The following is a 27,467-nucleotide window of genomic DNA, read 5'->3' as shown; positions in this document are numbered from 1 at the left end:
CTATGACTTCAGTGGCAAGACAGGATGTGGTTGCTGGGCTAGGGCACATGCTGGGGGGGGGTAGGGTAGGGGGCCTTGTGCTGAAATAAGTTCTTGATTTTTACATTAAGATTGATGCATGCATGGGTGTATGGTCGCTTGACTGAAATGCAAACTGACAACACTGCAAAACACGGTGATCAAGAAAACACAAGACACGGTTTTCTTTTTTTAATTATTACTTTTGCTTTGGTTAAAAATGTAGGTTGCTCTTGAGCATAAAAATGATTCTTAATGCAGACAGTAATCATTTGAGGCACAAATGTTTGACATGAATGTCAAAATTATTAAAATCTGTACTTTCAAAATGGACTGATATTACATTGCATGCTTGATAAACATGGTCAGAAGTAAGGTTAATATTGCAGATCAGTTCATCTGCCATCCAGAGGTGCAGCAATAATTTGATGCCTGAGATGTAGGTATATGTTTACAATAACCCCATACATGTGCTGTAGGTTCTTTCATTATTACTGAAAAATGTCTGTTTAGTTTAATACACAGTCAGAAGTGTGTTAAATGTTAGTTAAACTCCATAGTTCCCTTTTTTTTTTCTTTTTTTTTAATGTTCAGCTGAGGGTTTGGAGATCCTCGTGCTTCTTGTGTCCTACACCAGCAGGGGGCAGTACAGACTTTTCTTTGAATTTCCTGACCCACTGGTGTTAGGTGTATCAGTTAACTGGCCAGTGTGTGCCAAGGAACAGAGTTAAAAAAGGGGTGGAACTTAATGTCACTCACACCTCCACCTCCAGAGCCCAGTCGATAGCCAGCATCATACTGAAGGAGCTGTGTGGAAATACATATAACATCACTGCTTTTTTTTAAACAACGTTATACATGTAAGTGTACGCACATTCAGCACGTGCTTTAGACATACCTCTGTGAGTAATGAGGCCGCTGCGGTGCTCAAGTGGTCTGGAATACGTAGCTGTGTGTGTGGATGCACACCTGTAGGATGACACTGCCACAGGGGCTGATATTACAGAAGAGGTTTTATTTTCCCAATCTCACACACAATGTATAGTCATATATGAGTTTGTATATGAAGGGTGGTTTTTAGTTTAGGTGAAGTCATATATGCTTACCATTCCAGTAAGAAGTTCAAACAGTAAAGCTCCCAAACTCCACCAATCACAGGCCTCTGTGATTTTAGATACGCCCCCAATCTCTGTTTCCAAAAGATTAAAAACATAAAGTTACTGCTGAGCAATATGACTGTTATTCCAAAGTCATAATGTCATAATACACCTTTGAGATATTGCAGTAATATGGAATTATTCCTCAGTATCATTCATTCATTCGTTCATTCATTCATTCATTCATTTAGTATGCTGAGAATACTGCTCAGGTTCGTGGTATGATCCAGGAACACTGACTTATTGTACTATTACTTAATACATGAAATTATGTATACCACTAAAAATACTTTTTATAATACAAAAATACATTATATGCAAAAACTATACAAAATAAGGACACACATTGATATAAAAAAGTGTTTAAAAAAAACACTGGACAAATAATTGAAAGTTATATTCAGTATCATATATGCTGAATTTCAGAAGATCAGAATGATTAGGCGTCGCTGCTTTAACCAGACAGAAGGCATCGTTAGGTGGTGTTGTATTGTTCTAATGGTTGATCCATAAAATGCATATGATCTGAAAAAACACTTGTAGTACGTACACATGGATTGTATTATACATTTGTGCATATTAGGATCAGCCACAGCACTTATAATAAATGAAAAATATTGTAATTCCCATACTGATTCATCCCTAATAATAAAATAAATAAACAAGTTTCCATGGGAATTATGTTTTTGTGTCCTCACCTGGTGCACAGTACATTTCATCCATAGCTTTAGGACTAACTTCTGTCTGAACCTCAGTCCACTGTCCAAAGTAAGTCAGGCACACATTTCCTATTCAGAATACATCTCATTATTTGCTGCACAGACAGAGCATTTTATGTCAGTGTTAAGTAATTAAGGCCATGGAAATACTATAAAACAAATCCGTATGCAAATGTTAGCGTTACTGTAGAGTCGCATACTCACCACTGCTATTGAGCAGAATGTTTCTGGGGTTGAGGTCCTGGCACACGATGCCTTGCTCATGAAGACTCTCGAGAGCCAAGAGGATCTGTGCTCCCCACATTCTCACTTCTATTTCAGGAAGACCCCATCGAACAGGCTGTTGCTTTGTTGCCCTAAACTGAGGCAAGTGACACCATCCGTCAACTTCGATAAGCTGCTCTTCTTGGAAAGAGCGAGGCCTGAACAAAGGATCCTGTGTTTTATCTGAGCACAGTGGGCTAAGGAGTTCCCAGTTCTCTTCTCCAATCTCCACAGGCACTCTTTCCACGTCTTTACTTATATTGTTCACCTGAGGAGCTGTTGTCATGAAGTCTAAGGTGAAAGGTCTTAGAAGTCCGTTATCCACAGTAGATCCTGTTCCGTTGTGGTACTCTGTACCTGGTTGGGAATTTCCTGAGCTTAAGCTTACCGTATACTGGGAACTCTCCAAATTTGTTGTTTTTTGGTGAGTAATGCCATTTTGTTTTTGGTTCTGTGAGGATAATGGGAGGGAATTGGGAACTACACGAACTTTCTGTGGAAGGATATTGACTGTGCTACACAGGGTTGGCTGTGTGGCATCAAATAAAGAGCTCAGTGTGATCTGAGGTGCACGGTTGAGTCCAAGAATGTCTGGATTTGACCCGGTTCCTATTAAACACTGTTCCTGAGCAAAATCTAAGCTTGAGTCGATCCGCTCAATATGGACGTCGTTTCCTAAAAGATCAGTTGTGACACTGAGTGGGTCTCGAGTATCCACAATCACACAAGGATGAACAGGAAGTGGAAAGCTTTCCTGAGATAAAAGACAATCTTGCAGACCAGTACTAATACTGGAAATAGAATCTGTCCTTATTGCATAAGGGTGAGAGGATTGCCCTTGCTGGAATTCAGCTTTTTCCGACCGGGAATTTTGCAGGCATCCTGTTTCCTCACAGTATGAGTGTGTGCCATAGGTGTTGAGCTGCCGCTCAGTCTCATTCCAAAAAGTCAGCCCACTGTCCGTTTCTAAGCTTCCCACATTCTCCCTCTCAGCAAATATGGATGTTCTCTGGTGGTGCTCTCCATTCAAATGGCACAACTGGGTTAGAGCAGGTGAGGTGTAGCTGTTCTTTAGCTGGAATTTGTGCTGGTTGGCGGTGGAGCAATCTGGATGTTCTCTGGCTAACTCACTTCTGATCGGGTGCAGTTTGGAAAAGAGCCTTCCACCTGAACAGGGACAAACGATTGGCGTTCTCACATGTTCTGTATATTATTGAAACCTATTTGTTATATAATAAGTATAAAATGTGTGATGTTCCATCTGATCAGCAATTCAGTTCACTTCTAATTGCTAAGCATGATAGAATGAAGGTAATGTACAGTATTTGTAATATAATACTAATACACATAATACACTAATACACATTTACATTTACAGCATTTGGCAGACGCCCTTATCCAGATCGACGTACATAATTGCTTAAATCTCTAACATTGAATCATTAATGCTGGCTCACTAGGTTACATACTTAAGATACCATGAGTTTAAAACATTTGTTCAGAGTTACCATGAAAAAGTGTCAAAGGTGTTTTTTTTTTGTTGTTTTTGTTTTTTTTTAAATGCAAAAGATAAGGAAAGAAGTGCTAGTTGAAGTGTTTCCTGAATAAGTAGGTCTTCAACCGCAGCTTGAAAATAGCCAGTGACTCAGCTATCCGGACTTCTGGGGGAAGTTCGTTCCACCACCTTGGTGCCAGAACAGAGAAGAGTCTTGTAGTATACTTGCCTCTAACCCTGGAACCAGTCGAGCAGTGCTGGTACTGTAGATCAGAGGGTGCGGGGTGCATAGTATACTATGTGTATACTATGTATACTATGTGTATTAGTGTATTATGTGTATTAGTATTATATTACAAATACATTACCTTCATTCTAAGGTAAACATGAGACAGCATAATTTTGGCTAGTTGTAAGTTATCCAAACAGGCGCTAATACTTAAACTTAGTATTGTTTAAATATCATATTCAAATATTATTGTATGATTCTTTCGTGGAAGTTCTTTATTTTTGTCATCATGTTACATCTATTGTATTGAGTATATATAGTTCATGAAAAGCTATTTTGGATTAAATATGGCAAATGTTAGCTAGATGTAACCATGTCTGTGACTAGAAAACATTATACTGGGAACTTCTGATAAGAGTTCAAGAGTTTTCACCTTTCTTATTTACCTTATGTTATAGTGTAGTGCTACTGCTAATGTCCCTTCTTTCTGTCTTTATATTCATAATGCTTGATGTACATTGTGTTTCCTGTAATCTATAGACTACCTAATTTTCACCATTTGCACCAAAGCGCAAAAGGACAAAAGTACTCCAAAAGCCCTGTAACACATTATTATTAATGAAGTTATTATCACTGATTCTTTTTAGTTTTAGAAATACTGCATATGTGACTCTATATTTTGTTCTAGTTTGTTTATCTCCAAAATGGTTGGGCATGACAAATTTAAGACTTTAGTTTAAATGTATGTTCCTACTCTCGGACTGTATTTCAAGGCTGGAGGTACTTCACAGTGTGTTCCTGTAAAATCAACAGCCAGCTCTATGTATTAAAGTGTATTTGGCTTAGCACAGAACTTTTCCCAGCTCACCTTGGACATGTTCTAGATGCAGGAACACAGAATCCTCGCTGACGTAGTACCTCAGTAACTTCACCATGAACGGGACACCCTGAGGGATGATGGTAGAACGCTCTCGATTCTCCCAGCTAGATTTAGGCAGGCTCTGGAGGAAGGAGGAATGAGATATGTACTGTAGCCTGTGTTCTTTTAAATAAAAAAGTACAGTACAGAGCTATTCAAAATTGCTTTTACATCACTCACTAAATATAATTAAACCATTCTCAATTCTGATTGGTCAGAAGGTGTTGATTAATAATGACACCAGCCCTGATGGTAGTCATTGCTGCAAGGCAAATCGCAGGAGGATATTAATCTGTCATTTGTATAATAAGAAATGAATCAGGACTTTTGTTTTGATGCTCCACATCAGAGGAAAGTCTACAGGTTTCAGCCTTATTTTTGTCTAGTTGACTTCAAGACAGAAAAAAACCCTTGTTTTTAGTTCCACAACAATAAGCATCACTATAAACATAATATTTAAACATAAGATGACGTGTCTTTCATTAATTAATACAAAATTATAAACACTATTAATAATAGACCTGACAATAATCAGGTTCAGGATGCTATCTGATGATATATCTATAACAGCACGTCCCGTCATCTTTTAGTCCTTGCTTGTACAATAAAAGCATTATTTCCCAGCCATGTCTCTTACTCTCCTAGTTGTGAAGCCTTGTTTCTGGCTTTAGAAACATGAGATGGTTTGAGTAAGATGCACTAGAGCTTTTAACTGGATCAATCCCTGCTTCATGAGCCGAGACGAGACGTGAGAGTTTTTCCCCCTGTGTTATCAGCCTTCTGCCGGGCAGCAATTTTTCCTCTAGGCTGGAGTTCTATCATCAGGACATGGCGAGACACCTACCTTAATCACAAATGTCTCCTTGCTAATCAGGTTTTGGACAGTCAGGACCTACAGACACAAGCACAAATGAAACACTGGCATGTGATACAGTGTAAGAAGAGAGATGGAAACACTGTAAACATGATAGAATCCAAGTGCTATTTCCTTCACAGCATTAGGTTTTTTTGTTACTCACCTAAAGTGGAATTTTATTTCCTAATACAGAGCTAGACAATGTGTTCTGTGTTCTTTCATTTATATATACAGCATTTAGCAGACTTTTATCCAGAGCGTATTTATCTCCTTTATACAGCTGAGCAACAGTTTGGTGGCCCTGGGATCCAAACACACAACATTCCCATCAGTAGTCCAACACCTTACATTTTTTTAATGCTTCTATGTACTTTACATCAATGTAACACCCACTGTGTTACTGTTAGCAAGACTCCAGAAGTATCTCCTTCTCTAATGTTAGCTATGCTACCATTAAAGATTAAACATCATTGCTGGTAACATTGGCAGCCTTTTTGTGATAAAATGTTTCATCCCCTCAGAAAAAGCTACTGCTTTTGTAGTGTCTCGATGAGCTAGCTAAAACAAGCATGGCTCAGAAGTTCACCTTAGCATGTAGTGGTACAGTATGTTAGCATAACTCGTGATGACTTGAGGTAGCTTAGTTTCGGTTTGATATTCAGTTGTTAAAATAAGCATTCAGAAACAGGATTGTTACTAAAACAGAAAAGCAGAGCTCTGTTTCACACCTGCTGTACTTCTGTTTTCTTCATGCAACCCACACACAACAGTATATTTCTTGGGTTTCAGTTCACAACACAAAATCAGCAGGTGTTTTAAGGAACTCACAATATGAATAATGTTTCTTTTTCTTACCTTATCGATAATCCCCACCACTTTACACATCTCCAGGTCCTCTACAGGCGAGCTCAGATATCTGATAGACCTGAACCTTAGGCTGCTGTAACCCTGCTGGCCAAAATACAGCCATTAGTGTTTCAGTAAACAAAGCAGCTTTAGTACATGTACGACCTCAAAGCCAGTGAGGGAAGTCTGGGAGTTACATAACAAGTAAAAGCCTGTAGTTTAGTAAATTTTGGATTAACCACATTCCTGCTTAAAGTAAAGGAAATACAAAAAGAGAATGTAACGAGAGGAGCAGTCGGAAGGCCATAATCCTACAGCCTTAAGCACGTTTTATACTGTTACACTGTGTAAATTTAAGAAATGTATTAAATCTGAGTGTGACCTTATGCCATGATGCTCTTCTAAAAGCCACCAATAAGTGGATGGCAGAAGATAATACATAATTCATGGACAGCTACAAACACTGTAGTGACAAAAGTTTATATAAATATGAACTTTAAAATGTAGAACTTAAGACATTTGCTGTTTTCTTCAGTCATGTGGTTATTATTATACCACAGACCCATTTCTGTTTAAGCAATCACATCTTAAGTCTGGATCAAACGGACTACATAAGCAGAATGCAGTAATTCCAGTTAATCATAATCCGACTGTTAGACGATTTCATCATTTAACTGACATGGATTGCAAATGTTGTCACATATCACTGTTATAGTGTACAGCCAGGATTATATTAGGACCATGTCAAGTAATCAAGTTCTAAAGCTGCTTTATTCCACTGCTTATCTCTGAATAATAAGCAATACAAACATGTTAGAGAGGGAAGCAGAGAAGACAATAATAGTTCATGAAAACAGGAACAGGCTCTTTTTTTCTTTTTCTTTTTTCAGGGGCAGACACAGAGGAAACATGAGCAAGAATCATTTGTATAAGCTGGAAAATTCCAGCCAGCTTTCCATAAAATAAGATGATTTAAGATGAATGTTATGTCTCATACCCCTAATTGTGTGGTGTCATTGCTGAAGTTGTACTGTAGATGAGAGTTAAAGATCTCCTCCGCTCTCTTCAGATACTGAGTGGTTTTCCGCTTCACAGCCTCACGTCTCTCTTTATTTGGATCCACTGGATGACAGAAGAGAGAAGTCCAATCAGTCTCTAAAATCCTAAACATGAATTTCTGAGTTCATACTCCTTGCTTTTAAAATCATTCTGTTGCACTGTTTGTTGATTGTTACATCAGGGTTGAACTTCTGATATCTGAAGATTCCTGATAAGTTTATTGCGGATTTTGTGATAGAGATACAGCTAATTTTGGGCAAATGATTGTAGACCTGTGTTCAGCAAGGATGGTGACGACTTATCACAAATACAATGTTTATCAGTACAACCACAATGGTCCTTATTCAGCTTGATTATATTATAAGAACTGTGCAGATTTAAACCCATAGAAATAACATTTAAACAAATCTGCATCATGAAGCAGCTTTAGTTGTGTATGCAAATTCCTATCCTCTAGTCCCATGTCATATGCATGCCCTCTAATACATACGCAGATTAAACATATTCCAGTGTTGGTTTTACAGTAGTGACTCAGTGTAAGTGATACATTCAGGAGATCCTTATTACATTTCATTTCTACCTCTTATCCAAACTACCTTGGGTCACGGGGAGCCTGTGCCTATCTCAGGCGTCATCGGGCATCAAGGCAGGATACACCCTGGACGGAGTGCCAACCCATCGCAGGGCACACACACACTCTCATTCACTCACGCAATCACACACTACGGACAATTTTCCAGAGATGCCAATCAACCTACCATGCATGTCTTTGGACCGGGGGAGGAAACCGGAGTACCCGGAGGAAACCCACCAAGGCACGGGGAGAACATGCAAACTCCATTCAAAGGCGAATGTGCTAACCACAAAGCCACTGTGCCCTCCTTATTACATCATAAAGTTATTTCAGTGGATAAAATATAAAAATATTTTGGGGGAAGCCACAAAAACTGCAAATGAAATGCAGTTAATGGAGGAAAGGGTGGTATTACTCTTTGTTTTTACTCAAATGAAATACCATGAAATACAATCAAATGAATGGAATTACATGAGCAAATCTATACGTTTTTATTGAAGCTTTATTTTATTTAATCTAAAGGGTGCCTAAATAAGTGATTACAGATATTCGCTTACAATTCTGATAAAATACACTGTAGTTTCTTTTTCTGTTATTTCTCAAGGTTTTATCTTTATTGTTGTTGTACAGCTCTTAAATACTGATATGAAATTGCTGTCAGGTGCCTTCATGTGAACAAAAACAGGAAACGATGTTCAAATGTCAACCTAAACCCTGTACAGTATCTATCGGCCTACAGTGACCACACAGAGGCATAATATGACATTAAATACATACAGTAAATTGAGCATACCTTGCACTCCATTTAGCAGCAGGTCCACACCATTCTTATAGTAACTAAATGCAGCTTCGTAGTCCTCGTTGACTTCTCTGTCCAGGGCCATGCGGATTTGCTTGGCCGCATCCACCAAATAGTCTCTTTTAGCCATGTCTGACTATGGTTAACTGTGCTGCAGTCCTGATGGAACAAGAGTCCACAGAGACCATACATCTGTGGCGAAATTAGAAGGATGAGCTGCATGTCTGGGATGTGACCATTCCTTCACCATTTTCATCAGTTTCTCTCACACACCAGAGTTCCTCCGAATGCTTCCTTCTTTCTTTTCCCTCTGCTATACGGCGTAACATGTGTAAATGACTGCTTCTGAAGTCATAATGCACATATAAATAAAGAAAAAGATCATACATGCAATTGTATTTCTTTTATTTATTTATACAAAATGTACTTTTACAATGATGATATTCAGATCTAATATATCAGGTAAATATATCATCATGATCAGTTTCATTTAAAGCCGCAGTAAGTGAATCAGCCATGTAACCGTCTTTTAAAAACAACTGGAATTTGACTTCAATCCCATTCTACTGCTATGATAAGCAGATGTTATCAAAAATAATTGGGATGACCAAAATTCTTCAGCATACCTGTATGATTCGTCCTTGCACTTTAAGGCCATCACAAAAAGACACCATGATGTAGCAAAGCCATTTAATTCCTCTCTCTGTTCTCTGTCTCTACCTGAGTCACCTAAATAAATCAAAATGGTTAATAATAAACAGAGTCCAGCATTTGCACACTGCACTGCAGATCACAGTGAAAATCAAACCAGCAGTGGTATAAGGAAGGTAATAAATGATATGACTCATGTCCTCTTAGACTAGTCATCTCAAAGTCTTAATGCATTTTCTGTAAATAGTCGCAAAGGAAAACGTGTAGGTGGGATCAACTACACTGAAACCAAATACAAGCAGTACTGTAATAAGTGTCATTTATTGGAAACTAATAAAAAGTGGTGTCGGTGAACAGCCATTTTCTGACAGTTATGTAGTGTGTTTTTCTCCAGACACAGACAATTAGCTGATAGCAAAACAAAAGACATTAATTATTAAAACACTATTAAGCTGGATTTCCAGTTAAAAAAAAAAAAAAAAGCAGAAGTGATATACAGCTCAGGGAGGAGATTTTAAATTTACTCAGTAATATAAAGTTTGAATTCATGGATTTAAATTTAAGGTGGAAAAAACTGTATACACCTGGAAGACTAATTTAGGTATTTAGTTATTATAAATTATAGTTATAATAATTATTCATTGTTCATGTCAATGCATGTCATACCCTGTATGTATATGTATGTATATTTGATTTGATTTATAGTTAGTAAATTTCAGTAACCAATTAGCTTTTATTTATAACAAGCAAACTGTGGAGTGTTTTCCATTTGGCTCCCTGTGAGAAATTATCCCTTGACACGTTTACCTTTTGCATGCTCGTCTTATCCACGTGAGAATTTGTAGACGCGAGCTCGAGCTGGGTTTTTTTATAGGGTTCCCATAAAAAAAAAAAAAAAAAAAAAAAAAACAGATACTGTGGCTTATAAAGCTGAGCATGGTAACAGATTTCGAGTCATAGCCCAGGCTGCATTCCTAATGTTTCTGTAGAGGATACTGTAAATAATGCACTAAATAAGGTGCATAAGGCATTATTTTCCCTCCATGCTGTGCATCTCAGGGAGCCATTTGGAATGCAACCATAGATAAGTTTGGAATGAGGTCTGTTGGACTGGATATGAAATATTGCATAAATAATCAGGCAAGGCAAGCTGGATAACAGAAGAGTAAACGAGCACGGGGCTGATGGGAAAGGGATGGACCGCAATGCAGCTTCGGTGACCAACACTGTCCACACACTCACCACGTCGCATCATCCACACACCATCAGTCAGCCATCACAGACATCATACTAAAAACACCTTACACTAAAACTGCCCACAAACGTTTCACATGATTATTCCTTAGAAGTAAACAACATTTCTTTGCAATCTCCTTCATTCTAAGGCTATATGCATAGCATGTACAGTATAAGCTTCACTATACATATCCGTGGTGTCAAAATATATGCACAATTGTAAACGCAGCAGATGCAAGTTAAAATGTACTATATTGCGCTTTTACCTAATGTAAAGGTTTCCTTGCCGCGCGCGCGCCTCCGCAGTGTCGGGCCCGTGTGTAGCGGAGGCTCGCGCAGACAGCACCGACTGGAGGAGAGGAAGCGCGCGCGCAAAGCTTCCTATTGGCTGCTAATGATGTCACTAGTGCCTCTGTTGTATATTTATAACAACGCCCCATCCCTGACTATTGTTCACACACTAAACATACTGTGCACTCACAGGTCACTGTTTTAGGAACACCTCTACCCCTGACAGGTCATGCATGCAGTTATCCAATCAGTGGATCAGTCTGGCAGAAGAGTTTCAGTTCACATTAAAATAAAACAGGAATGGGGGAAAAAGAGAGGTCAGTGACTGTCGGTACTAGAGTTTACAAGGATGCAAAGAAGAAAAAAATGCTGCATTAACCAAAAATCATCCAGTCAGCAGCAGACATGAGTTAAATGGTCAGACTCATTCGGGTTTAAAGGAAGACTGTGGTAACCTCTCTATACTACCATGGCGAGAAGAAAAGCATCTCAGAATACATGTCCAACCTTAAGGTATAAATGGGCAGTGTAGGTCATTTCATGAATGAACAGGTATTGCTATTCAGGTAAAGATGCACCCATTAAAATGGCCAATAAGTGTATAGTCTATAATATTTAATGGTGTCTTATTTATTTCATCTCTTATTTTTTATTTAGTCATTTATATGCACATTCTAAAGAGGAGAAGGTCATATTTTTATTTCACTGAAAAGTGTATACTGTATATGTGACAAAATATACAATTTTGAATCTTGAGTAATAAAATCAGAGTCATGTAATTCTATAGACTGTGAAGGAGGTGCAGCAGCTCATGGGTAATTAGTGTATTTGCAGAGAGCAGCTGGGTCCAAAAGCTAGACAACAGAGACAGGAGGGGAGGTGATGCTGCTACAGAGGGGCTCAGGGGGCTCAGGTTGCCAGAATGGAACTAGTTTGAAAGGGTATCACATCACTTCATGATCCACTCCATATCTACAGCATAATCAACCACAGCCACTGTATCTTCAAGGAGGTATAAACAACATTTAAATCATTACTTCAGGAGAAATTGTTAGTCCTTCTAAAAAAAATGTTCATTTCAATAAAAATAAATAATCAAAAAAAAAATAATATAAAGAATAAAAATGTAAAATAAAAATGAAAACAATATATAGTAATATATAATATTAGATAAATGATATGTATTTATTTAATTTGATTTTATATTATTTATTATTAATATTTTATAAAATATTACTCTTGCCTCTATGTGTGAAACTCACACATAATTTGGTTGGATTTTTATATTGATTGGATTCTCTCTTTGCTGTGAGCCAATAAACTCTTTACAAATGATTCATTCATTTCTTTATCTTTATTTTGTTTAGGATGACATGCATTCACTCACACACCCATTCACACATTCACCCAAACCAAACATAACAATATAACTTGCGAAAAGGCATCTGAGTAAATGCATTAATTAATTTTTATTCATTCCCCAAAACAGAAAAGTGTACATGTTCATATAATTCATTAAACAGAGAATTAAGATCACACCTGCAGATTTTCAAGTATATTTTGTCTGACAGTTTGGTCTGACTCTTAGGTACTCTTAAACTTCACATTATAAGAGACATAGTAGCCATTGTTGAACATGTAGAGTTTCTGATCTCTAGGGTTATAGTCCAAGTTGACATAGAAATCCTGGAACTTTTCAAAATGAATGCTAACATAGCTATCCTGTTTCGTGCGTGTGTTGAAAGTATAAAAGATCTCTTCTGTTTGAGCATCTATTGACCGTGTAGCGTAAAGAACGCCACATATCATGAAGGCATTTGTGACGGACTGTTTGAAAATGCTGGTTTCCCAAACCTCTGCTAGAGCAAATGATGCTTCATCTATTTTGCCTAGCACCAGTCGACCCTTTGTTTCCTCTGTAGCGTACGTCACCCACAATCCATTCTCATCGGCGGCAAAGTCTAAGTTTTGACTGTCAGAATATTGGTAGGAGAATCTGTTACTGGCGTTTGGTACCACCCTGTACACTGCGGTCTGACTGGTCATGTTGTATTTACCCATGCTGAAAGGATCTCTGAACTGATAATACAGGGTGTTACCACGCACAATGTAGTTATTACCTAGACCTCTCCAGTCACGATTAGTATGAAGCTGATGTGTTTTCATTGCTTGTCTCATGATCAATTTGTAGTAGTCCGAATAAACATAAATTCTACTCAGCAGTGTGTTAGAGAAAGCAGAGTACCAGTACATATTTTCATAACCAGGCACGGGGTTAGAGTCTTTTCCCCATCCTCCATATAAGTAGCTTCCACTCAGATCAGCATTCAGCTGGCTAACTACAGGCTTGCTGAGTTTTAGGATACCGCCATGCTTGCAGGAACCTGAAAAGATAAACCAGCTCAGGGGTGAGAATAATTATTATTAATTATTAATATGTGGAAATTACAAGCAAAACCTGGTACATCTATTGCACGTTCAATATTAAAGATGTTAAAGCTAAAAACAACTTCCTTCTAGAAATACTTGTGGCATATGTAACAATTTGGGAATATAAATACACAGAAACAAATGTGAATAAATTACAGCTATTTATCTATACTTGATGCTGTAACTTTCAGATGAATGTTTGATTGTTAATACATGATTGAAGCCATTATTGCCTTTATTAACTGTACCTACTTATGCATTTTGTCATATATTCATGCACACTGAAACTGTTTGGTTATATCTGTGGAATTTTTTCTTTAGAAATAATTTCTTAACTTAGACTCATGTAGCATCACATAGTATCTTAAATATTTTAGTGCAACAAAGTATAAGAACTATACCGATTGCTGCATTGGAGAAGTCATCTTGTTCATCTCTGCATTTCTCCAGCTTCTTCTGAAGCTTGATAAACTCGAGGCGGATCACTTCTAAGTTGCTCTTATCATAGCTTTCCAGCTGGTCTACAGTCAGGCTCATATTGTGGATCTTTAAGAAATATATATAAGAAAGTCAAAACTGCCTGCATTCAGCACTAATCCAGGTAAGACGTCCTGAGATATAAACATATAGTCACTCATAATCAATAATACAAACTGATGTATCACTGAGATTTGAATTAATATACACTTACCTCATGGTAAAGAATATCAAAGACTGGTGAGGTGGAGTTAAGAGATGCTTTCAGGTGTGTGACCAGCGATTCAAACTCACGCAGCTCAACCCTCAGGAGGTCAAACTCCAGTTTGATGTACTTGTCAGGCCCACTTTCCAAGATCTCCACACGGGTGGTCAAGTTGGTGAGCTCAGAGAGAAGAATAACCAGCTGGGCTTTTATATAAATCACCTAAGAAGAGAACAAGAACATTTTGCAGGATAATCACTGTTTTTTTTTCCATAAAATTACAAAAACAAGGTATGCTTCATCATGTAGAATGTACAGTAATGTACCTTGTTAATATGGACCTCCACATCTGTGGTCAGCTTATTAGACGTTATCTGCACAATATCCACACGGTCTGCTGGGAACATAGTGTCAGGAAGGAATATGTTGCAGATACATTGTCCGAATTCTCCCACAGTGCCTGTTACATTTCCAGAACCCCACTGCTCCACCGGCTGCAAAAAAGAAGAGAGAATAATATAATATTATAGAATCTGCTTGTTTGAGTCTGAGAAATTTTTCAAGAATTGGCTCTAAAGAAACTACCAACCAGCCAACCATATGTTGAGCCGGCCAAAAAGAGGAGCAGAAGAATGTGATGCATCATGTCAGGCTTTCTTAGTTGAGTGACTACAGCCTTACTTCCAAATCATTGTCTTTTATATATGAAGGAATCCGGTAGACATCCTGAACATCTTTTCTCATTCCCATGGTTATTGTCAGTTGATTTTGAAATGACATCTGAAAGACAACTTGTTTAAACATCCATATTTGTTTTAGATATTACAAACTAATGAGGCAATAGCAGATTATTTGTTGGCGTTCCAAAGAAGTTAAATTATATGGTGATGATCTGAGAAAATATATTGCAGGTTGCACCTGGTAAAATAAAATCTTATTATCACAGTTAAAGAGTATTTTCAGTTACCACTAATTACAGTATGGTGATCTGAATTTTACAGCACTTTTGGAAAACTAGCCCTTAACAGATATTGCTTGGGAACATTTTCAACATAAACACTTCTGTTCCTGTGTTGTAACAGGGGCATAAAGTACCTAAGCTGATGTAATGATTGTAAATACTGTATACATGATTATTTTCTATACAAGTCTGATCGAGTTACTGATTCAGATAAAATAAGTATAAAAATACATTTCACCTACATTTCATTAACTATCATAGTAGCCAGTTAAGTTTTCAGTACATTGTTGGTCAAAGTGAAACAATCACTGAAATATCAGGTCAGAGCATTTAAATAGTCTTAATAATATAAATATATATATAATTTTATTATTTTTTTTGCTAGCTAATTTTCTTGTTTATTAAAAAAACAACATGCAGTAAAGATACAACATACAGTAGGGGCTTTTATGATATGTCAAGTTAAAGCAATTAGTTATATTTAAACTTAATGCAGTTATAGTACCATTAATACCACTAAAAAGCATAGTTTGTGTACTTTCTTTAAGAAGGAGCCTTTATGTTTTTTCATATATACAATTAAACACATTAGAATTCAATCCTTCGCTTATCTCAGCGTGTTGTAAAGCTGGGAACAGAGCACAGGGTGAGCATGATTCAGAGCTGTTTGAGCAGATAGGGCTAAGGACCTTTCTCAGTAACCCATTGGAGCCAATCTTGCCACTGACATCAATAACCTATAAATCTTTATGACATTTTCATATGAGAAGAAAAGCAAAATTCATTCACTCATTCATTCAGGACACTAGCCTACTGAGTTTATTCATCAATACATGTATGTAGTATAACATGAAACACAAAAAAACTACATAAAAAATACAACTGTAGTATAAATTCAAGTAAAACTAGACATTTGAACAGATATATAATCTGATACATCAAAAAGAGCTGGAAAGCTGTAATTATGTACTGAGGTCTTATTTATTTATAATTAGTGAACCAAATGAAGATCGGTTTATAAGCAACTGTCTGCGATAAGTCAAAATCGAACAGCAATATAATATTTTTAAAGTATATAGGAAGCTTTTACCAAAGAATAATAAAACATTGTCTTTGTCTGTAATTTACAAGAATGGTTACTGCAAAAATTGTACCAATAACAGGTCCAGAGTTACTGAAACAGTTTTTAACAGACAGATGTATAAATTCCTATATTTAGAGCTATATAAAACTGTACCTGATAGAAAATATCTACATACTTCTTATTAACTTTGAAGAAGCTGCTTACCAAGTTGCAGGGAACAAAAGCTACCCAAGCAACAACAAGCTGGCTAGTTAGGTTTTAGAGTTTACTGTTAGCAAGATGGGATTTTTTATAACTGTATTGCATTGATTCATCTGAAGCCAATAATGAATCACATATAAAATAAAGACATTTAATGATTTATATTTTCATTCATAAAATACAACAGGAAACTGAACATATGTACAGACATTAAAGAATGCTGCCAACACTGCAACAGACATTAGGCAGAAAGTAGAATCAAAAACATCTGGATAAAAAAAATTTAGGTTAAAATCGAGGCAGAGATCAGAAACTATATTAAAAATGTCCAAACGCCAGATAAACATGGACAGTAAGTCAGGCTTGGTAAAAGTCATGACACTAAAGAACCAAAATAACACCTTGCAAATAATGAATTGAAACAAAGGTGTTTTCATACAGTGCTAACAGATCATACTCACTAAACAACGTGGGAGTGCAGGTGTTTGCTTGGAGTGTGAGTCCAGGGCGGCTATGTTTGTAGGCCGTGACGTGTGACGATATGACAGTGCCACATGATAAATCTACAGAGATTGGTCTCAATATTATTTTCTATTATTTTTTCTATTATAATAATATTTTCTTAGTTTTTATGTATGATTTATTTCATTATCTGAATACGCATAAGGGGTACATTTTTATGCTTATATAAAATATATAGTGTATATATCAGGGCAGTGGTGGCTCAAGTGGTTAAGGCTCTGGGTTGTTGATCAGCAGATCAGGGTTCAAGCCCCAGCTCTGCCACTGTTGGGCCCCTAAGCAAGGCCCTTAACCTTCGCTGCTCCAGGGGTGCTGTATCATACCTGCCCCTGTGCTCTGACCCCAACCTCCTAAGATGGGATGTGTGAAGAACAGAATTCCACTAAGCTCTAATGTATATGTGGCGATATTAAAATCTTCCATGTCCCCAATTTAATTCATATGTTCTAATAGTAAGATTTATGCATTCTTTATTTTCCAATGGAAAAAATAATCGAAGAATCTCAGTGTAACCAGTGTTTATCGATTGATTTCATACGGTAAAGTTTGGAAATAGTGCACTGTCATATGTCTGAGTATAATCTTTACATTTAATATGTATAATTTACATTATATACAATTTTTGTGGAAATGACACAGGTCCATTGACCTCAATTTAACATAGACTTTACGTAGGTGACATTGTATCATGAAAAAACCTAAACATTTATTAATGAGTGTTAGTGTGCATTGTGGACTAAAGTGTATAATAACAACAATCATTCAGGAATAGTGCTCATAAGATTTTATTAATAAGAATAAAAGTCAATGCAGGACATTTTAGTGTTTAATGCATAGCTCATCAGTCAACAATGGTGATATACTGTATGTTCATCTGTATTCAAACCAAAGCATTTTTTTTTATATCAGTAGTTGTGCCTTGTTCTTATTCTGATGGAACCACACATGATAGCTGATATAATATCCATTGTTGTACATGTACAGTTTCTGGTCAGTGGGGTTGTAATCAAGGTAAACATACGTTTCCTGGAACTTTTCAAAAGGAATGCTAACATGGCTTTCCTGTCTTGTGTGTGTGTTAAAAGTATAAAAGATCTCCTCTGTCTTAATATCTACAGATCTGGTAGCATATAGGACTCCACAAACCATGAAGGTGTTGCCTACTGATGGTTTGTAGACGTTCAATTCATAAACCTCTTTTAAAGCAAACGCTGCCTCGTCTATCTTACCCAGCAATAGTTTGCCCTTTGATTCTTCTGTAGCGTACGTCACCCACAATCCATTCTCATCAGCTGCAAAATCTAGGTTTTGGTTTGCTGAATAAAAGTAGGAGAATTTATTGCTGGCATTTGGTACCACCCTGTACACCATAGTCTGACTGGTCATGTTGTATTTACCCATGCTGAAAGGATCTCTGAACTGATAATACAAAGTGTTACCACGCACAATGTAGTTATTACCTAGACCTCTCCAGTCACGAGTGGTATAAAGCTCATGGGTTTTCATTGGTTGTCTCATGATTAACCTGTAATAGTCTGCATACACATTAATTTGGGTAACCAAAGTGCTGGAAGAACCTGAGTACCAGTACATATTTTCAGAGGTAGGCAATGGGTTTGAATCTTTACCCCATCCACCATATCTGTGACCTGCATTCAGATGTGCGTTAAGGTGGCTGATCATTGGTTTACTGAGTCTTGATATGAAACCATGGTCACAAGAACCTAAAGAGAAAAAGTCAAAAGTCATTTATGCTTCTACAAAGATCGCAATTGTGTCCATGTACTGAGCAGACTCACCGATGTTAGGCTCAAAGATCTCATTGTGGCGTCTCTCACATTCCTCCAGTTTCTGCTGAAGCTTGATGTATTCTCTACGGGTCAGCAGTACCAGGTTCTTGTCATATTTAATCTCCAGTTGAGTCAAGATGACGATCATGGAAGTGATCTGTATGATATAGTAGTAGATATCACATATATGTGTGTCAGCAATCCAGATATAAGTTATCCCATGCCAGCACACATATGTAACGCATGATAACACAATACATCCAGTGTGTTTTACCTCTTTCTGAATGCTGACAAGAACTGTAGAAGAAATCTCTATAGATGCCTTAAGCTCTACAATCAGAGCTTCTATCTGCTTGATCTGAATCTTGACTTCCTGTATTTGGACCTCAGTATAAGAGTCAGGGTCCTTTTCCATGATCCCAATCGACAATGTGAGGTTTACAATCTTCTCCATGTAAACTGTAAGCTTGCTCTCAAACAACTCTATCTGAAAAGATGAGATAACAATATTTAAAAGCCTGCACATACGTTTTTTTTGTTTGTTTGTTTTATTTAATGATCCTGTTTTGGATGTTTGTCTTATACCTTGCTGATTTCCAGCTCTAACTTGTGACTGATCTGGACTGAGGATTTCTCCAGCAGCTCCAGTTCCCCTAAGGGAAATATAGTATCCGGTAGAAAGGCCTCACAGGTGCACGACTGGCCTGGAATAACAGTCTCGTTCTTCTCAGTCCAGGGGTCCAGAGACTTTTTTCAAAGGAATAAGGTAATTGGCATGTAAATTCCAGACCACTGTGAAATAACACGAAGATGAAAAACAACTGAATAATGACTTACCTGAAAGGCAAGAGTTGCCCCAACGAAGAGGAGACTGAAGAGTATGGCGATCATTGTGAATCAGGTCGGGTGATTCTGCTTCAGAAGTCAAAGCTCTGTGGCTTTTTAAAGGATGACTATCATAACGTATTATTATATCAGCTGGAGTCTTCTCACAGTTACTTCCCAACAGCTGAAAATCTGCTTGCATACCACTCATTACTGATGTAATAAACTACTGTTCTGTAAACATCACACTTATCTTAGGTTTGTAACTAAAGGATATAGGTGCGTTTGCATTAGAGTTTCCCAAGCTTTATCATAAACAGACATGATCACACACCCAGAGTGAATGTATTACTGTATTTATCAGTCATCAGTGCAACTCAGCACTGTGCTTTTTCTCTCTTTTTTTGCACTCTTTTGTGATTATTCTTCTTTATTTGGGAAATTGACTAAGAGATTAAGTATTAGCCACAATCTATTGATTTAGTTATTATTATTATTATTATTATTATTATTATTATTATTATTATTATTATTATTCATTCATTCATTCATCTTCTACCGCTTATCCGAACTACCTCGGGTCACGGGGAGCCTGTGCCTGTCTCAGGCGTCATCGGGCATCAAGCAGGATACACCCTGGATGGAGTTCCAACCCATCACAGGGCACACACACACACTCTCATTCACTCACGCAATCACACACTAGGGACAATTTTTCCAGAGATGCCAATCAACCTACCATGCATGTCTTTGGACCGGGGGAGGAAACCGGAGTACCCGGAGGAAACCCCCGAGGCACAGGGAGAACATGCAAACTCCACACACACAAGGTGGAGGCGGGAATCGAACCCCGACCCTGGAGGTGTGAGGCGAACGTGCTAACCACTAAGCCACTGTGCCCTATTATTATTATTATTATTATTATTATTATTATTATTATTATTATTATTATTATTATTATTATTATTATTATTATGCTCAGAAAGACTTTAAACCTTAGAGAATATTCAAACATTAGAAAATAGTCACACTAAGTATTGTTAATGAAAAATGAGGAGTGAAACTACTTTAAATCTTTACTTAAAAACAGTTCAAAGTTTAAACTTATAAACTCTCAATAAAAGATTTCCAATGTAATTTTTCAACACATATTTATTCTATACTTTATACTCTGTATTACTTATTATAAGCTCCTCGATGGCATTTTGACTGGTTAAGGGTTTCAGTTATAGAAGTTGGATTGTACTTTGAACCTTCTCTAAAAGAGAACCCTTCTGTTGTAGACTTCATATAACCTTTAGAGAGATAAACTAAACAACTCCTTAGAGTGCTGAACACTTTCCATCTTATGTTTTAATATGTTAAATAAAGAAATCTATTCTAAATGAAATCTATTTTCTTCATTTTTAAAGAAAAGTAAAGATGATTTTTCCAAAAAAAAATAAAAATAATAATAATAATTTCAAACCAAGTTTATTTCATGTCAATTTATGCATTATGCATTATGATAAATTATTATCAATTTTCAGCATTATGGTGATCATTACAGTTATATCCATATAACATTGTAGATTTTGTGTCAGTCATATTACATATTTACAGTTACATATTTGGATTATGAACCTATAATTATACACCTATATATGCGTTATATATGCATAGTGTTCATATTATATTCTGTTCTTTGAATGTCTTCTCAACTTTTTTTTTTACTTTTCTTTTTCTTCCCATTGGAAACTTTTACTCGTACAATGGGTTGCTCAGTGTTTATTGCCGGTCTTGATCTTGTCAGGTTGTTGTCAGTGGGACTAAGTTTACTGGAGATAGTGTTCATACCCTGAGCTGATGCAGGTTTGGTTAGCGAAGGCAGGGAGCTGCGATTGTCTATTAGGTTAGGCTGGGAGTAAGAGCGCATGGCTGGGGAGCTCAGGGACCTGCAGGATGCAGCATTCCTTATCATAGGAAACTGGCCATGCTCGCTGCTCATGTTAGTGACGGAGTAACGGCTGCTGTTGGATATGACAATGTGATGCCAGGAACTGAGGGGGGTGGCTGAAAAGCGCTGAGGGCCACTGGAGTCCTCTTTAATTCCTCCTGGTGACATGACAATGGAGGTACGTGGGGTAACGGCCTCAACGGCTGATTGGAAGGTCTTGAGGATGCGCTCACTCTTCTGCTTCTCCTTCTTCTGACGGGACTCTACTTTGCGCAGCTTTCGACGATGGTCTCGCATCATCTGCTTTCTCGTGTCAGCCAAGCCTCTGTAGAATGCCAACAAGGGATGTTCATTAAGTATCTTTCCTTTTCATTACACCACACTTTTAACATGAAAAATAAAATGACACTGTCTTAATCCTGGATTAGACAGCAATAGGTATATATAACTGTAATCTTGCTCATTAAGACTTTCTACTCAAATGGTAATCATGGCAAACATAATCAGAGATTTAGAAATGGTAATGGTTTTCATTTGTATAATAAACCCGATTAAAGGAATCATCACACCTATAATCTACCATGCCTGTTCCTTCCCGGTCTAGTTTTTGGATGAGCTGTTCAATCTGAAAGCGATCCAGTGGGATGTTAGAATGCTGTAACAGAAAGTAACACCCTTTAACTTTTGAAAACCAGACAAACAAATAAACAAAAACACCCACAGTTAACAATAATCTATAAATATTAAGGAAAAAAAGGAATTTTTTTGCAAATGGTTATTTAGAATCGTCACAAATACAATACAAAAGAGATTATTACTTTATGCTTCTATACTTTATACATAAATATTATACTTCATATTTTACATACTCTTTATATTTTCTGAATGTTAAACTTTTTTTGTTTTTGTTTTGTTTATATAATTGTGCAAGGTGGATGGATGGATGGATGGATGGATGGATGGATGGATGAAAAATCAATGCATCTTGATCACCAGTAAGTCTGACTCAGAAGACAGATACACAGCACTGCATCAACAAATGTTAATGACGAGAATATGAGCTCATGCCTGCACTGCCTTTCTGAAGTCTGAGACAGAAACATGCATTGTCCCATCTTTATCGATGTTGCGGAAGAAATCCCACAGCCGAAGCTTGCGCTGATCAAGATAATCCTGCAAAAATAACACATAACAAATGACACTAGAAGAAATTTGAAATTATCTTTACCAGTAAATCTTACATTAAAAGAACATTTAACTATAATGTTTTGAATTTCTAACACAGTCACTAACGTGTTTATAAGTAAATATTCCTAGTGTACCTGAATAACCTTCATAGGGTCAGGCCTCTTTGGAGGCTTTTTGGCAATAAATCCTCCAACACCACCATAGTGCACCTGTAAGGCAGGGTGGTCCTGACATGTCAACTCCAGCAGCTGTATAAAGAGTTCATTCACCAGCACGTTCTAGCACACAAACAGTGCCATAAAGAGGTGGTTTAGTGCAATTGGTGTGAGTATGACAAACAGAACGAATGCACATTTAATCTAATAACCTTTCACAATGCTAAATGTTAAATAAATAGGTGGGTTGTTGGATTGTGTTTACTATGAGACTCACACATATGTTGATCTCCTCGAGGGCTGTTTTCAGAGAGTTCTTTATGACACTGATCAAAGCCAAGGCACCTTCTACTGTCAGTGAATTATAAGCCAGCTGCAAGAACAGTACAGCATTTACTGTGAACCGCTGCATGTGACAAGTCAGTAAAAAAGAACAATCTTTGTTTCAGGCCAATTTCAAGATAACACATTAACAGGATATGATCATATTAACTGAATATGCTCCATGACGTCTAAGATCAAACAGACATACTTTCATGTTCAAGAAAAAAATACAAAGATGTGGTGTGGATACTCATGTGGCAAACACTTACAGTTATCTATTTAAAAAAAAAAAGTTTTACAAGTTTTACATTTATTGTATTTTACATTCTGTTTATTTTTATTTGCAATAAATATTTATAAAAATGATATATATCATTAAAAACTATATGAATAGTTTTTATCTCAATGAATCTATCTATCTATCTATCTATCTATCTATCTATCTATCTATCTATCTATCTATCTATCTATCTGTCTGTCTGTCTGTCTGTCTGTCTGTCTATCTATCTATCTATCTATCTATCTATCTATCTATCTATCTATCTATCTATCTATCTGTCTGTATGTCTGTCTGTATATCTGTCTAACTGTCTGTCTAAAGATATAATTCATGAAAGAGCTAAAAAAAGATTAAATAAAAAAATCATAAATTATAAAATATCTTCTTCTTCACCTTCTTTTCTTCTTCTTCTTCTTCTTCTTCTTCTTCTTCTTCTTCTTCTTCTTATTATTATTATTATTATTATTATACTGAACATTTAACTAAACCCCACCTTCAGTGTTCTGAGAGTGTCATTGGTCTCAAGTCCCCTGCAAAGCATTCCGACTCCTTCATCACTGATGCGGTTGTTACTAAGGTCCAGAAAAACTAACGTATTGTTGAATTTCAGAGCTTCACCCAAAGCCAGCGCTCCTTCATTGCCAAAGCCGTTCCAGGAGAGGTCTAAGTGTTTCAGAGTCACATTGACCTGATGGACAGGAGAGAATAAATCATCTCAGGTATCTTCAAGAATCATAATACTTAACTAGCGTAACACGATCCCAATAATATACGATTCCATGATATATGATCTAGTCTTTAATCTAATCTTGTTGTTGTATAGCTTCTCATACTTTAAGTCCAGCGCAGAAAGCCACAGCACCCTTCATCCGGAGGTGATTCCAACTCAGATTAAGGACCTCTACACCCTCGTTGTTAGCTGTATCAATAGAAAAGTATCTGTTTTAATCACATCTAGAATATTGTAAACACACATCTCACACTTTTTCTAAACTATATTTACTGTACCTAGCATTTGACCAAGGTATTCTCCTGCTCTTCCACAGAACTTATTGTGACTCAGGTCTAACTCTTTTACTCTGTAGTTGGTCTAAAAAGAATGTTAAAAATTAGCACTATTAAAAATCAAATGAATAAAGCTTTTCTTACTTTCATATAAGTGGTTTATATTGATGTTGATGTTTTATGTTTTATGATTATGTTTGAACATACCGTAAAGGCTTCTGCAAACCATTTGGCATCATTCTCGGAGAATCCGTTTCCTAAAAAGAAAGTGACAAAATCAGTTTCTGTGATGTGCTTTTTTTCTTCTCTAAATATCGTGGATGTATTAAAATGGCTCGTTCTTTAATGAACAACAGGGCGATACCATAATTAGGGTGTCATTTGGGTTCCTCTGATATGAAATGTGTTTAAAAAGTCATTTTAAACACATGAAGTGTGTCCTCTACAATAATGTCATGACACCAATATCATGGGTGTGTGTTAACCAGATCTTATATATCTGCAAATTCAGTGCAAATAAACCTCAACCCTGATACTAAGGGTAGAAGAATCTTGGGGGAAAAAAATAAAAAGAGATTATTTTTTTTTTAATTTATAAAAGTTTAATATAAAAATGTTAGTAATTTATTTATTAAAAATTATGAAATGTTATTTATTTTATTTATTTAAAAAACATTTTTTTTATTTAACGTTGACATATTTTAAGCACAGCTTTTTTGAAGGCATAAGAATCATTAAATCACTGGAAAACAGTTTTAAAGAGTACCAGATAGTCTGAGTGATCTGATAGACACGTTATCCACCAGGATCCTTGTGACATGCTCAGCTCCAGCAGATTGTAAATGATTGTCAGAGAGATCCTATAGCAAGAGTGAGAATCAATAGAACTGCAAACTTTACTGCCCTCTAGTGCTTAAATACACATATTGCACTCATTTAGTGTTATGAAATTTCCTGCATTGTACTATGTATGCATTTTCATCACAATGGATATTAAAAATAATAAATATGTAAGTATTACTGTTGGCTCCTTATTATTATTATAAATATTAATAACAACAATATTAAATATCAAAAGTATTATAAAGAGCATAAAGAACACAAAATGAGTGATTAACAAAATAATCACAGTAATCAGTAATCATCAGTATCAGTGACCAAGTTACCAAATTTTGAATAGTTAAATTAGCCTTCAGCATCTGAACAAGATCTCTTGCTCCCTCAGCCAACAGAAAATTGTCAGCCAGTTCCAGGGTTGTTGTGTGTGTGTCAGTCTGTAGAGAATACAGAGACAACTTTAGTAAATATGTGTATATGTATTAAGCACACTAGCATTCCATCCTGGTGATTTAGAGGGCTCACACACACCGTATATAAGAAGCCTCAGTAATCAACACTCATTAAACCTGGAGTCAAGTAATCATATTGTTTACCACAAGAGCGATGGCCAGAGCTTTTCCACCTAAAGGGCCGAGTCCATGGTGGTTGAGGTTAATGGTGGCACAGCCAAGGTTTCTCAGAAAGTAGCTGACTGGAACGACACCGAGCAGTTTGCATGCCTGCAGATACACCTCAGCTGTGGACGTGTCTTTCGTATTTCTCTTCTGCTCTGTAGTAAATTGACAGGTTTCTTATCAGAGCATGAATACTCACTCTCACTCATTTTCTGCCACTTATCCGAACTACCTCGGCCTATCTCAGGCGTCTTTGGGCATCAAGGCAGGATACACCCTGGACGGAGTGCCAACCCATCGCAGGGCACACACACAATCTCATTCACTCACGCAATCACACACTACGGACAATTTTCCAGAGATGCCAATCAACCTACCATGCATGTCTTTGGACCGGGGGAGGAAACCGGGGTACCCGGTGGAAACCCCCGAGGCACGGGGAGAACATGCAAACTCCACACACACAAGTTGGAGGCAGGAATCGAACACCCAACCCTGGAGGTGTGAGGCGAACATGCTAACCACTAAGCCACCGTGCCCCCCAGCATGAATATGATTCAAATAATAAAAATTTTTATTTTTAAATATTTAAGTTCACTTGCCTTCAGCTTCAGTGTCTGTATCCCACTCATCCTCAAATTTAGCCTCATAAGTTCTGTCTCTCTCAGCTAGGCTTAGACAATCCAGTGACACAATGGTCTGCTCCATATTTTATCCTCCATCCATACACTCTGGTAGTCAACTAAATTTGGCTCAACTACTAAATCCTCCAAAGCTTGATGTGGGTTTTCTTACAGTGTAATACTCCATCAGGTGGTGTGTTTATGTCTCTGTTTACTTAAATGTAAATTCAGATCCTGTCTTAGCAACAGGAATACATGCGATACCCGTGTTGCTTGTGGAATACCTTTCAGTCCTAAGCCTATTGACCCGTGCAGTCATGAAATATTTATTGTCTTAGCTCGATGCAGTCAGTCACAGATATCCAGAGATACAGAATTTCACAACAAATTCTATCAAGAAGTTAATATATGTTTCTAACATATCAATCATTCCAGTAACAACTAAGAAAGCAAATGGATAAATAAAGTTGTTTAAAAATGTTATCAAATGATAATCATCTACAAACCAAAGATATCAGGCTAACTAGTTACAAACGGTCACTGTTGAACACAAATTGAGGGTTTAACACAAACTGTACATACTAAAACAATGATGATTGACTTCAGTGCCGTTGTAATGAGAATGATCAAGAACCCAAACAAAGTGGGTCAAATTGCACATACATGTTAGATTTATCTGATCGGTAGCCTAAAAAGCACAGTAGCTAGAAAAGTCCAAATGATTATTTTGTTTGCTTTTTTGTATTGTTCGTTGCAAACAAATGTCATAAAAATCTTCCAACATTTGTCCAACGATTCATTTTTCTAATTTATGTCGTATTTTTTTACCTTCATAATCTGTATACTGTGTATAGCAGTTAAATGAGGTGCAACTAAAAACCTGCATGTCTGTAC

General features: G+C 36.9%; 4 protein-coding genes across 6 annotated transcripts; all 4 read right to left on the bottom strand.

The window, feature by feature from the left end:
• Positions 1-205: 205 nt before the first annotated feature.
• On the bottom strand, positions 206-11,207 carry rps6kl1 (ribosomal protein S6 kinase-like 1). Of its 3 annotated transcripts, none has more exons than XM_060879911.1 (12): positions 11,089-11,207; positions 9,562-9,664; positions 8,930-9,280; positions 7,501-7,625; positions 6,513-6,605; positions 5,646-5,693; positions 4,751-4,883; positions 2,099-3,325; positions 1,874-1,963; positions 1,125-1,207; positions 917-1,012; positions 206-825 (listed from the first exon to the last, which is right to left on the bottom strand). In XM_060879911.1, exons 3-12 carry the CDS (start codon positions 9,063-9,065, stop codon positions 715-717), a joined length of 2,142 nt encoding a protein of 713 aa, XP_060735894.1. In that variant the 5' UTR covers positions 9,066-9,280; positions 9,562-9,664; positions 11,089-11,207; the 3' UTR covers positions 206-714. The 3 variants fall into 3 exon arrangements, with proteins under 3 accessions (XP_060735894.1, XP_060735895.1, XP_060735896.1); XM_060879912.1 differs by lacking the exon at positions 11,089-11,207 and having other exon boundaries at positions 8,930-9,127; positions 9,209-9,280; positions 9,562-9,769; XM_060879913.1 differs by lacking the exon at positions 11,089-11,207 and having other exon boundaries at positions 917-1,000; positions 9,562-9,769.
• Positions 11,208-12,563: 1,356 nt separating this feature from the next.
• Positions 12,564-14,887, bottom strand: olfm4.2 (olfactomedin 4, tandem duplicate 2). The gene is made up of 5 exons (XM_060879049.1): positions 14,815-14,887; positions 14,552-14,719; positions 14,235-14,447; positions 13,945-14,089; positions 12,564-13,497 (listed from the first exon to the last, which is right to left on the bottom strand). The coding sequence occupies exons 1-5, from the start codon at positions 14,869-14,871 to the stop codon at positions 12,698-12,700; spliced, it is 1,383 nt and encodes a 460-aa protein (XP_060735032.1). The 5' UTR covers positions 14,872-14,887; the 3' UTR covers positions 12,564-12,697.
• A 2,875-nt stretch (positions 14,888-17,762) lies between these two features.
• Positions 17,763-19,716, bottom strand: olfm4.1 (olfactomedin 4, tandem duplicate 1). Its single transcript, XM_060879079.1, has 5 exons — positions 19,621-19,716; positions 19,369-19,530; positions 19,058-19,270; positions 18,793-18,940; positions 17,763-18,717 (listed from the first exon to the last, which is right to left on the bottom strand). Exons 1-5 carry the CDS (start codon positions 19,672-19,674, stop codon positions 17,894-17,896), a joined length of 1,401 nt encoding a protein of 466 aa, XP_060735062.1. The 5' UTR covers positions 19,675-19,716; the 3' UTR covers positions 17,763-17,893.
• Positions 19,717-21,304: 1,588 nt separating this feature from the next.
• On the bottom strand, positions 21,305-26,953 carry LOC132852243 (leucine-rich repeat-containing protein 74A). The gene is made up of 13 exons (XM_060879322.1): positions 26,553-26,953; positions 25,930-26,100; positions 25,663-25,770; positions 25,263-25,356; positions 24,704-24,753; positions 24,500-24,581; positions 24,325-24,410; positions 23,985-24,179; positions 23,165-23,260; positions 22,867-23,010; positions 22,613-22,717; positions 22,114-22,199; positions 21,305-21,869 (listed from the first exon to the last, which is right to left on the bottom strand). Exons 1-13 carry the CDS (start codon positions 26,598-26,600, stop codon positions 21,305-21,307), a joined length of 1,830 nt encoding a protein of 609 aa, XP_060735305.1. The 5' UTR covers positions 26,601-26,953.
• Positions 26,954-27,467: the final 514 nt, after the last annotated feature.

This window comes from Tachysurus vachellii, chromosome 10 (assembly GCF_030014155.1).
Source record: "Tachysurus vachellii isolate PV-2020 chromosome 10, HZAU_Pvac_v1, whole genome shotgun sequence".
NCBI classification, from domain to species: domain Eukaryota; kingdom Metazoa; phylum Chordata; class Actinopteri; order Siluriformes; family Bagridae; genus Tachysurus; species Tachysurus vachellii.
This window is presented reverse-complemented; position numbering and strand designations above follow the sequence as displayed.

Excerpts from the sequence above, each read along its gene's own strand:
- rps6kl1 (XM_060879911.1), bottom strand. The coding sequence starts at position 9,065 with ATGGCTAAAAGAGACTATTTGGTGGATGCGGCCAAGCAAATCCGCATG. Across the intron at positions 3,326-4,750 it reads GCATCTAGAACATGTCCAAG|GTGGAAGGCTCTTTTCCAAA; the intron begins GTGAGCTGGGAA and ends GTCCCTGTTCAG. Across the intron at positions 1,013-1,124 it reads TTGAACTTCTTACTGGAATG|CCCCTGTGGCAGTGTCATCC; the intron begins GTAAGCATATAT and ends CTGTAATATCAG.
- olfm4.2 (XM_060879049.1), bottom strand. The coding sequence starts at position 14,871 with ATGATGCATCACATTCTTCTGCTCCTCTTTTTGGCCGGCTCAACATAT. Across the intron at positions 14,720-14,814 it reads GCTCAACATATGGTTGGCTG|CCGGTGGAGCAGTGGGGTTC; the intron begins GTTGGTAGTTTC and ends TCTTTTTTGCAG. Across the intron at positions 14,448-14,551 it reads TGGAGGTCCATATTAACAAG|GTGATTTATATAAAAGCCCA; the intron begins GTACATTACTGT and ends TTCTCTTCTTAG.
- olfm4.1 (XM_060879079.1), bottom strand. The coding sequence starts at position 19,674 with ATGATCGCCATACTCTTCAGTCTCCTCTTCGTTGGGGCAACTCTTGCC. Across the intron at positions 19,531-19,620 it reads GGGCAACTCTTGCCTTTCAG|TCTCTGGACCCCTGGACTGA; the intron begins GTAAGTCATTAT and ends CTTTGAAAAAAG. Across the intron at positions 18,718-18,792 it reads GATCTTTGAGCCTAACATCG|GTTCTTGTGACCATGGTTTC; the intron begins GTGAGTCTGCTC and ends TTTTCTCTTTAG.
- LOC132852243 (XM_060879322.1), bottom strand. The coding sequence starts at position 26,600 with ATGAGGCTAAATTTGAGGATGAGTGGGATACAGACACTGAAGCTGAAG. Across the intron at positions 25,357-25,662 it reads ATTTAACTATTCAAAATTTG|GATCTCTCTGACAATCATTT; the intron begins GTAACTTGGTCA and ends CTCTTGCTATAG. Across the intron at positions 21,870-22,113 it reads ACAGGCATGGTAGATTATAG|AGGCTTGGCTGACACGAGAA; the intron begins GTGTGATGATTC and ends GGCATTCTACAG.